Source organism: Carettochelys insculpta, chromosome 32 (assembly GCF_033958435.1).
Source record: "Carettochelys insculpta isolate YL-2023 chromosome 32, ASM3395843v1, whole genome shotgun sequence".
Taxonomy (NCBI): Eukaryota; Metazoa; Chordata; order Testudines; family Carettochelyidae; genus Carettochelys; species Carettochelys insculpta.
The window spans coordinates 6,262,792-6,273,856 of NC_134168.1; the positions used below are offsets into that span (position 1 = coordinate 6,262,792).

At 45.7% G+C, this 11,065-nt stretch overlaps 1 protein-coding gene across 1 annotated transcript; it reads right to left on the bottom strand.

Annotated features, from left to right (window-relative positions):
• Positions 1 to 2,417: 2,417 nt before the first annotated feature.
• Positions 2,418 to 3,365, bottom strand: LOC142004691 (olfactory receptor 14A16-like). The gene has a single exon (XM_074982345.1). It carries the CDS (start codon positions 3,363 to 3,365, stop codon positions 2,418 to 2,420), a length of 948 nt encoding a protein of 315 aa, XP_074838446.1.
• Between the last annotated feature and the right edge of the window lie 7,700 nt (positions 3,366 to 11,065).

Here is an 11,065-nt window from a genome sequence, read left to right on the forward strand (position 1 = left end):
GCGCCCAAATCTGGGGGATGTTGGTGGGGCCCGCATCAAGACCGGTGAGGAGACACCTCCAGCGACCTTTGAGGTGGACAAATGTGCACCCAACCACCTGGCGTGCGTGGTTCAGGTGCATGTTGAAGCGCTCCTGGCTGGCTGACAGATGGCCCGTGTAAGGGTGCATGAGCCAGGGCCGGAGGGGTTATACCGTGTCTGCGACGATGCAGAGGGGCATGGTGGTGTCCCCCACAGAGATCTCCCGCTGGGGGATGTAGGTCCCCGCCTCCAGCCGGTGGCACAGGCCTGAATTCCGGAATACCCGGGCGTCATGGATGCTGCCAGGCCAGCCAACATATATGTCCAGGAAGTGGCCCCGGCTGTCCACCAAGGCTTGGAGGACCACTGAATGGTAGCCCTTCCAGTTCAAGAAGCGTCCTCCACTGTGCTTCGGAGCTCGGATGGGGATGTGGGTCCCATCCAGAGCCCCGAAGCAATTTGGGAAGCCCTGGGTGGCAAACCCTGCGTTGGCGGCATCCGGGTCCCCAACCCACACGAGCCTGTGGAGGAGCAGGGCGTTGATGGCATGGATGACCTGCAGGGGAAGGACATGAGAGAGCACCAATGAGGGGAGTGCAGGGTGTGTCTGGCCCTCCCCTGCCAGGGCTCCCCTCCACCCCCAGGGCTGCCTCCCCCTCCCTGTGGGTCCTCTTACCTCCATGAGGACAGCCCCGACGGTGGCCTTGCTGACGCCAAACTTCTGCCCCACAGATCGGTACCTGTCTGGAGTGTCCAGCTTCCAGACAGCGATGCCGACCCGTTTCTCCACACTGAGGGCACGCCGCATGGTGGTGTCCTGGTGCCTCAGTGCGGGGGTGAGCCACTGGCATAGCTCCAAAAATGTCTGCCAGATCTTACGAAAGTTCTGGAGCCAGCGGTTGTCATCCCACTCTCTGAGCACCAGCCACTCCCACCAGTCAGTGCTGGTGGGGTAGCTCCACAGCCGGCGGCGTGTGCGGCGGGGGGGCGGGGTGAGGGGCTGCAGGGTCTGGGGTTGCTTCCTCCTCCCCTGGGGGCAGCTCCTCTTCTGTGACTAGAAGGTGATCAGCTGCCTCCTGCATGGCATTGAGCAGGGCGAGCACTGCTCGTGCAGGGGCGGCTGGGTGGACCTCTGGCTGCTGCTGCTGCTGCTGCTGCTGCTGCTGGGAGTCCATAACTGCTTCGCCGAGGTGTGCGTGCCTGTGGCTCTGCAGACCGCGTGCTGTGCAGGCCGAGTGTGTCTGGGAGGGGCCCTTTAAGGGAGTGGCTAGCTGTTGCCCGGGAAGTGCTAGTCCGCCCTGTGACCCTGTCTGCAGCTGTTCCTGGCACCCTTAGTTCGATGTGTGCTACTTTGGCGTGTAGACGCTCCCCTGCAGTGCCTACTTCAATGTGGTGCTTCCCAACGTCGATGTTGAACGTCAACAGCACCAGCCCTGGAGGACGTGTAGACGTTATTCATCGAAATAGCTTATTTCAATGTCACTACATCGAAATAAGCTATTTCGATGTAGCATACATCTGTAGACGTAGCTGTTGAGGGGTGAATTACAGTTAAATAACAGCATAGAAAACTAAGAGCCAGGACTGAGGGCTGGAAACAAACTTCATCGCACCACAGGACACTTGGCCATACCCATGATAAGTGAGTTGATAATGAAAAATGGTGCTGTCTTCAGAGTACAGCTTTGCAAAACTGGGCTTTTTCATAATCAGAGCTGGGAAAATGAAGGCAATTGTATTTGTCTCCCCGTAGAAATTCCCTGCGCAAATTACATGCACTGGTTTCTCTCACCTCCTTTCCTGTCAGTTCATAATTAATTAGCATTTTCTGAAGTCCATAAATGCTTCCCAGGATTCACACTCCATCACTCTTCTAATGAGGTCATGTACAAAGGCAGCCCAGAATAATACACAACTTTTCTTTTAACAGAATTGGCGCACAGAAGGTGAGAATAGTTTAGTGGTTAGAGGATTGGCCTTGTGAATCCTGGGCTTGTGAAATCAATTTTTCATTGGGCCTTTGTAGGGTTGGGGCAGAATAGATTTAAAAAATGTTAGGAATGTTAAGACACCCTACTGTGAAGACATGGGACTCAACCTACTTCTATGATATGGTAGACTCCACATGCTTAATATGAGTCAAACAGCATATTTTTCAAGGATAAAGCAGGCACTTGCTGTCTCTGTCTCATGCACCATACTTAAATACTCCCAAGAAACACATTATTGTTTGACTGGTTGTGAAGACTGATGGAATTGTGCCCTTGTTTACATCATCACAATACCTTATTGTTGTAATGTACTGCATTAATAAACATTGTTCCGCTTTGAATCCCATCACACATTTATGAATATAAGCTCTGGGTGTCAGGAGGGAATATTAATCTGTTCACATATTAAGAAGTGAAAATGTTCTTGGTGAAAAACATCTTGCTTAAAATTTTGCCCAGAGCTTCTTTTATCTCCTTGTTTCTCAGGCTGTAAATGAGCGGATTTATTATTGGGGAAACCACAGTATACAATACCGCAGCCAGGATGCCCTGATATGAGGAAGCTGCTGATCCTGGCCTGAGATACGTATATATTCCAGTGCTGATAAACAACGAAAATACGAGTAGATGTGGCACACACGTGGAGAAAGCTTTATACCTGCCCTGTGAAGAGGGGATTCGCAGCACGGCAGAAAATATGTGAATGTATGAAAGAAATATAGAAATGAAGAAAAATAAGCCCACCAAAACACTTACTGCAATAACTAGACCTTCGTTTGCGCTCGTATCTGTACAAGCGCGTTTCAATAGCTGGGGGATATCACAGAAGAACTGGTCAACCACATTGGACCCACAAAAAGTTAATCGAAAAGTATTTGCCGTGTGCAGCACTGAATAGATAGAGCTGCTGACCCAGGAACCAGCAGCCATCTGTACACAAGCGCCTCTGGTCATGATGAGCCTGTAACGTAACGGGTGGCAGATGGCCACGTAGCGGTCGTATGCCATCACCGTGAGAAGGGTTACCTCTGCAAAGGCAAAGGTGATGCCAAAATAGAGTTGGGCCACACAGCCAGAGAAGGAGATCAACCTATTGTTGTTCAAGGAGTTTGCCATGGACTTGGGGACGGTGACAGAGATGTAGCAGATGTCTAGGAAGGACAAGTTGCCCAGGAAGAAGTACATGGGGGTGTGAAGATGGTGGTCGAGGGCTATGGCTGAGATGATGAGAAGGTTCCCCATCAGGGCCGCCAGGTAAATAACCAGAAAGAAAAAGAAGTGTAATATCTGCAGGTCCCGGACATAAGAGAATCCAAGGAGAAGGAACTCGGTCACACTTGTTTGGTTAGACATCTCCCGCTGTGTGAGAGAAATGGAAGAATTGAAAATCAGGGTCAGGGTAGTGGAAAAGAAAAGAGGACAATATAGGTCAGGTTTTGGTGGGATAAATGAAAGAAACAGGTAAACGAATTAAATGGGTGGGACCACTGAAATGCAACACAGTTAAGGGAATGAAGCAGGAAGATAATGAGAAATGAAGGCAGATGTCAAGAGGATCTGAGTATCTACCACACAGTTGGGAGGTATTAACTGTGGAGAAACCTTTTTCTGTGATCCATCCATCCATCCATCCATCCATTCATCCAATCCCATAAGCATCTATCTATCTATCTATCTATCTATCTATCTATCTATCTATCTATCCCCATACACCCTTATCTATCTATCTATCTATCTATCTATCTATCTATCTATCTATCCATCCCTATACACCCTTATCTATCTATCTATCCCCACACACCCTTATCTACCTATCTATCCCCATACACCCTTATCTATCTATCTATCTATCTATCTATCTAACTTGCTCTGATTTTTACATAAGATAACACAGTCCCTTTGAATCTCACTTTACAGTACATCACAATACGTCATAGTATATAACCCCACTAACATAAAATCAATAGAAAGACAGACCTGGATTCTCCACTGAGAGATAATTTCACTGTTTGGGTGAGCTAGCTCTGAAGTCACAATCATGTTTGCATGCTCGGGAGTTTACCTGCTGGTATCCTGAGCTGAGATGCCTGGTATTCGTCCAGGCACTTTAAACCTGTACAAAGAAAACACAAGAGTGGAATAGATGCATTCCTGTATCTCCCAGCCCCCTTCCTCTCCAAAATCTTTGACCAAAAAATTCTTTGTGGGTGGTATTATTTTTAAAGGAAAAAGGAAACTGACCCATAATGCAGCTAGTCGGCATTGGTTTATAACGTTAATTAGAACACACTTGTGTCTCTATGAAAGCTAGTTACTCCCACTCTATCCAGGGTATTGACTCACCAGCAAGTGGATCTACTTAAAGGCTGGCTTTCACATGGCGGACACCTGAGCCAGACGTTTCTAACACTGAGCCACTGCACCCTTGTTAAAGTGATTTATCCAGGTGATTTCTCACATGTGCACCGGGGCTGTTCTTTCCTGGAGGCCTGGCAAAGCTGAGAAATAAAGGCACAGAGGGGAAATTTGCCACGTGACCTAGAACGAGAACAATTTGAAAAGAAGGGATGATGCAAAATGTCAAATTAAACCTTTGGAACATGAGGTAGCTATACCAATGACTGATGTTCAAAAATATCTCCCCTGAAAAGTAATGACATTAGCTTATCTATCTATCTATCTATCTATCTATCTATCTATCTATTAATTCTGTGGCCAGAAGATACCATTGTGATTATCTTGTAGTCTGAAATTCAATATATAACAGGCCAGAGAATTTATGTCTTGTCTCCTGAGTTCCCAGAGTGAGATTTTTAGGGCTTTTGACCTTAATGCAGCAAACAGAAGTTGGACTTTAATCTGTCTATGATGAGGATTGTGTCTACACTACTGTGTTCTGTCAACAGAAGTTTTTGCTGTAAAAGCTCTTCAAACAAAAGATCTGTCGACAGATTGAGACCACCCAGAAAAGTGGATCCAAAAGGCATCTGCTCTGTCGACAGAGAGTGGTTGGACTTTCTGGCCCTCTCTCAGCAGAACAGCCAACCAGAAGCTCAGCAGATAGGGCTGCCCGGTGACCAGAAAGCCCTCTCTGTTGACACAGAGCCCCCCCAAGATTGTCCACACAGCTGTTTTGCAGACAGATTCTGTTGAAAAAGGCGTTCCTCCTCATCGGAGAGAGACAGAAGGCTGTTGACGAAAGTGCTGAGGTTTGTTGACTTACTGTTGACAGAGCGCTTTTTGTGTGTTGATGTACTGTGAGTTTTGTCAACAAAATCCCGATTTTGTAAGCAAAACTGTCTAGTGTAGACGTAGTCTAAGGGCCAAACTTCGATGGTATTCAGGTTTCCACTGGGATATTGAGTAGTATCTAGGGGTACATCTACACAGCAAAGTTGCTTCGAAATTATCTCCACTATTAAGAAATAACTTCGCAAGCACCGACACAATGCAACCGCTATTTTGAAATAATTTCAAAATGGCGGTCAGCTAATTTTAACATTGGCAAATCTAATTTTACGAGGAATAGCGCCTATCGCGATACAGGCCTTGTGAAACAGAGGCCGCTTCAACACTGGCACAAAACGTCGAAGGGCCATGCACTGTGAGCTGATAGCAATAAGGGGATTTCAAAGTTGGCGGGTTCCTTTCCAAAAGAACCCCTGTCTGGACGAGCTGCACAGGAGCAAAGTGCAACAATTTTGAAGAGGTTACGAGGCACTGAATATGCATTTCTGTGTCTCATTAGTAATCTTTGAAATGTCCATTTGTGTGGCCATTTCAAAATTTTGTGCCACTGTAGACACGGCCAGAAGCTGTTTAGACAAGGGCCATGTCTACACAGCCCCCTGTCTTTCAGAACGGGCATGGTTATGAGCAAAAGAAAATATTCAAATGAGGTGCCAATTTAAATATCATGCTCCTCATTTGCATAGTCCCGGGAGATTTGTCTTCTGGAAGACCCCATGTCATAAGCTACAGAGCCACGTAGAGCCGGAAGGAACCCCTACTTCCAAAAGCCCCCATATTTCTGAAATGTTTGATTTTACCTTGCATATTTTGCCCAGTGAGTGTGGTCAGTTTATAGTTCAATGACTAAAAAGCTTTGACTTATCGCAATAACTTCTCCTGTAATTAATCATTGATCCATCTTCTTGCTTGACATTATTTTTGACAAATGTAAGATAATCATTCTCATTGGCCTCTGATAAATAGGACAAGGAGCAATGGTTTTCAATTGCAGCAGGGAAGGTTTAGGTTGGACATTAGGAAAAATTCCTCCTTGTCAGGGAGATTAATTACCGGAATAAATTTCCTAGGGTGGCTGTAGAATTTCCATCATTGGAGATATTTAAGAACAGCTTAGATAAATATCTAGCAGCGATGATCAAGATGGTGCTCGGCCTTGCCATGAGGGCAGAGGACTGGACTCGACCTCTTGACATCCCTCGCCATTTTTGTATTCCATGGCTCTATTTAAACGGATAAAACTTGCAAAATATGCATAAAGTCACAATTCTTGAGAACTGGGGAAATGTAAATAGATAAAATAGAAAAAAATTCTTAAACCAATATGAATACAGTAAAATTCCTTAATTTGGCACATCCAGGACAGGATAGGTGCCGGATTTGCCAGATTAACAAATGTGCCAGACAATTGGATGTCACCACGGACCCCACAATCTAGTTCAAACCTCGCCGTCGTGGGTCACCACCCACATGCCCAACTGCAGATCACTCCCGTGCACATCCCCAGCTTCTTCACCACTCCCACGGGTCTCTAGATTCACAAACCCCACACACCCAGGCTCCAACCCCTACATGCCCTCGCTCATCTCCATCCTCCAGCCCCGCCTGCAGCCCTAACCCACCCCAGGCTTAAACCCCCTTGCCTGCCACCCACTGCCCCAACCCATCACCCAAACCCCCCAACTTATGCAAATTTGGAGGAATTTTGGGGGACTATTGTATGCTATACCAGCAAATTTTGCAGGATTATCTCCGTAGATGGGATTATTTTTGCCAGATGCATCAGAACTTGCTAATCATCAGAGTCTGGATTAAAGGAATTTTACTGCATTATGCATCAAAATTGTGCAAAACATCTTGTACCAAGCCTAAGTGTAAGAGACACTGGTATGGACTTTAAAAGGGTTTGAAAAAAGAACTAGATACATTCATGGAGGTTAGGCCCATCAACAGCAATTAGCCAGGATTGGTGGGAATGGTGTCCTTGGCCTCTCTTTGTCATAAACTGGAGATAGACAGGGATCACTTAATGATCATCTGTTTTCTTCACTCCCACTGGGGCATCTGACATGGGCCATTGTTGGAAGACAAGATACTGGGCTAGATAGACCTTTCATCTGACCCAGTGTGGCTGTTCTTATGTTCTTATCTGTCCCATTGTGTACAAGCAGTTAAATATGGCTTGGGACTCCCAGTGACCAAAATTACTCTAGAGCCCCGTCATGAAGGCAGTCATTTCAAAAGCGGAAGAACCCTGCTGAGATCCCTTCTGGTTCAACTGGGATGTCTCCCATCTCTTAAGGATGGCTACATTTTATAAGGAAAGAAGCTGCTGTCACTCCCTTTTATCCCCTGCCTCCTGCAGCCATTACGTGCTTTCATAGCCACCCTAGCAAAAAAGGGTGCTGAAATGAGATGGGCTGGGGAATACCCATCTTCAGAGGTTTGTTGATCTTGGTGACTCTTAGGTATCAAATGAGCATCCATAAGGCCCTTGAACAGAGGCAGGAAACGAGATGTTTAGGGAATGCCGACAGTGTAAATGTAAAGCTTAGGTAAGATTTTTAAAGATGTGGCCTTCAGTGAGTGTCAGGTGCTTAGATGTTTTTGAATCATCCACTAGGCATCTAGGTACACTCTGGGTCTTAGTAAGTTTAGGATAGTCCAGCATTAAGTAGCAGCAGAACAAGTGTTTGTGGATTTAAGTGGTTCATGGATTTAAGGTCATGTGCACCTCTTCTGGTTCGTCTGAGGCTCATCATTTACTGAGAGCCTTGCACAACCTATCTCAGACATCATGTGGTGGCTCCACTTTTGACAGGCGAGCTGTGATTCAGCTTCCCTGCTGGAAGCCAGCATGATGGCTTTCGTTTCAGGCATTTCAAGCATTTTTTCCCAAGAAAAAATGGGCCTAGAATGGAAAAAAATGGAGAAGAACCAGCCAAATGGCCGACTTCATAAAGAGTGGTTGTAGGAAAGAATGGGGAATACAAATATGCACTGTCTTGCACCTTGCATAATCATTAACATATCCAAATGAGAATATTAGCATTCAGGTTCTCCTTCTTCCTCTTCTTTTTTTTCTTTTTTTGACACTGATCAACTCCTCTGAAGTCGTCATAATTTACACCTATGTCCTTTAAAGAAGAATTGGGGCCTATCATTCTGTTCCTGTAGCACTGTACACCTGTCCCACAGTTCTGCAAAGTTCCTCTCCACTACAGACCACACAATATTATTGAAAATCAAGCTGTTACACCCTATGATTTATTTCAAACTTGGCAGTACAATGTCTTGATGACGGAAAATTCAGAAGAAAGTATTTTCTTATTTAGACACTTGTCCCAGGAAGGAATGCCTGAACAACCAGTTTATGCTGTCACCCCTGACCGAACATTAACGATTAAATTAATAACTATTAGTCAATAATGACCTTAAAGTTGTGATCAAGCTAGAAATAATCCTCACCCAATCTTTTCCCCATCTGAGTAAACATCTATAATTAGAAGATATTGGATATTCGGAAAAAGTACCTCACCAGGAGGGTGGTGAAACACTGGAATGTGTTGTTTGGAGAGGTGGTGGATTCTCCAGACCTAGAGGATTTAAGTACCGGCTTGACAAGGTCTTGGCTGCGATGACTTAGTTAGGGTTGACTACCTCCTGAGGTCCCTTTCAGCCCTATGATTCTATGATTCTAAGACAATCAAGCATATCTATCGTCTAAAATACATTCATTCTGCATTTAGAACATTAACATTATTTTCCAAAATCAGATTTTTCAACACCATTCCTCCTTGTAAATTGGAATTGAGACTCATAAACTCCACGTACTTTTATCTAAAATGTAGTTGAGGGTTTTTTTGTTATTTTTCTCTCTGGTTACATCTACACCAGGGGCTTTTCCCTGCAAAACCAGGCTTTTGTTGGAAAAAACCATGGAGCGTCTTGTAGCCAGACAGCCAGCCCCCTCTCAGACCAGCATTGCTGGGAACACAAGGGAGCCAAAACAACAGGGCACTTAACATAAATTCCAGCACAGCCTTTGAAGCTGTGAGAAGCACAGGTGTGCTGCTGCAATGTGCCTCTGGGAACATATACAACGATTAGGCTCACAGCAGACAGAGAAGCTGTGACAGACATGGCTCTTAGCCCCTACTAAATAACGTGATGCACACACACCCACATCCTAGGTGGGAAAATATTTACCCTAATAAAAGAATGTCCAGTAGTCGAAACTTATTGTTTCTCTCCCTTGCAAGTGTAAACTACTCTTGCGAGAGCTGGCGTCACCCAGGCAGACCAGCCCCAATTTGGCATAAGAAAGGAGAAAGAGAATAAAGGAGTACAGAGGTATAAGTATGGGACCTACAGCACCATGATTTTTGAGTGCTTTTCACTATCTATCTGCTGGTCAGATAAGTGACAGCCTCCCAAGGCTTCTGCAGCTAAAAGGGTCCCTAAGCCTTGTCCCTTATTCGTCTTTCCGCGGAATTGAGTGACCGATCCTGGCTTGGCACCGCTGGAATCGAGAGATGCAAGGAGGGTAAGAAGCACCCACACCTGATCTCCTATCTTTAGTGTACACATATTTTGACATAGAGCTCTATACTTTGTTTTCTTTCTTTGGGATTGTGGCTTCAGCTTTGTAATTTGTTTGTGTGTATGTAACATCTATACATTTAAATAAGTAGGCACCAGCAATTTTGTAACCACATGATTAGAATCTAGTTTAATAAATTTTGGTAACCATTTGTGCATAAGCCTGACTTGTTTCTCTGGTGTACTGTAAAGCAGCCAACACAATTAAAGAACCTCAGCCGTTTTGGCTATAAAGCCTGGCCATTAGGTGAGAGTACTAAGAGCCTAGCGTTGAGTTGTGCCGCCTCCACGGGGCAAACTCTTGGGGCGCCTGTCAGTCAATCCTGACTGCCCACTGCGAAGGGGCTCTGAGCTCTAGCAGTTAAAGTCACGGGTGTGGAAAGGCTCTTAGTGCTGCCATTGGGGCACCCGTCAGTCAGCGTTGACTGCCCACTGCGAAGGAGCTCTGAGCTCTAGCAGTTAAAGTCACGGGTGGTTAGGACCTTGGGGCATCCGTCAGCCTAGCCCGGGCTGCCCGCCGCGAAGGGACAGTGCGTCCTAGCGGTTAAAGTCACGGATGGTATAAAACGGGCATAGCTGGCACCTCACCAAACATCCTTGGCCATCGGCTAACACGTCTACACACAAAATCCGCTTTGTTGACAGTTTGTTGACAAAACTGGTACATCCACCGGCAGTGTTATAACTCTCGCCGTTCTGTATTATGCCTCTCTTAACATCAGTCTGTCAAGAGAACAGTTGTGTAGATGCTCCAGGGACCCTTTTGTCAACAGACAGGCCTTCTGGTTTCCAGGGCAGCCCTATTTGCTGAGCTTCTGGTTGACCCTTCTCTCAATAGAGTGGATTGCTCTTTCAACCTGCTTTTGCGTGTAGACACAATCTGTTAACAGAAGTTTTTCCGGGGAATCCCTTCTGACAGTGACTTCTACTGACAGGGGCTTCTTGTCCAGACATAGTCTTCATGTTTCAATCAGCCGCAGAAACGAGCTTCTTTTCTGAAACCGCGGTGACTTTTCTGTCCAAAATTTCTAATTTCAACCAAAATGGAAAATTTACAATATGTTAAGAACATTTGCCCATGTTGCATTTTGTAGAGTTTTGACCCTAGTTGAACTATAACATTCCAAGCCATTGATGTCACAGTATCTAGTGCAGAGCTGCAAACTTGTGTACCTGATATCACAACAAGAAGTATGTCCCAA

Coding starts and splice junctions, on each gene's coding strand:
- LOC142004691 (XM_074982345.1), bottom strand. CDS start 3,365: ATGTCTAACCAAACAAGTGTGACCGAGTTCCTTCTCCTTGGATTCTCT.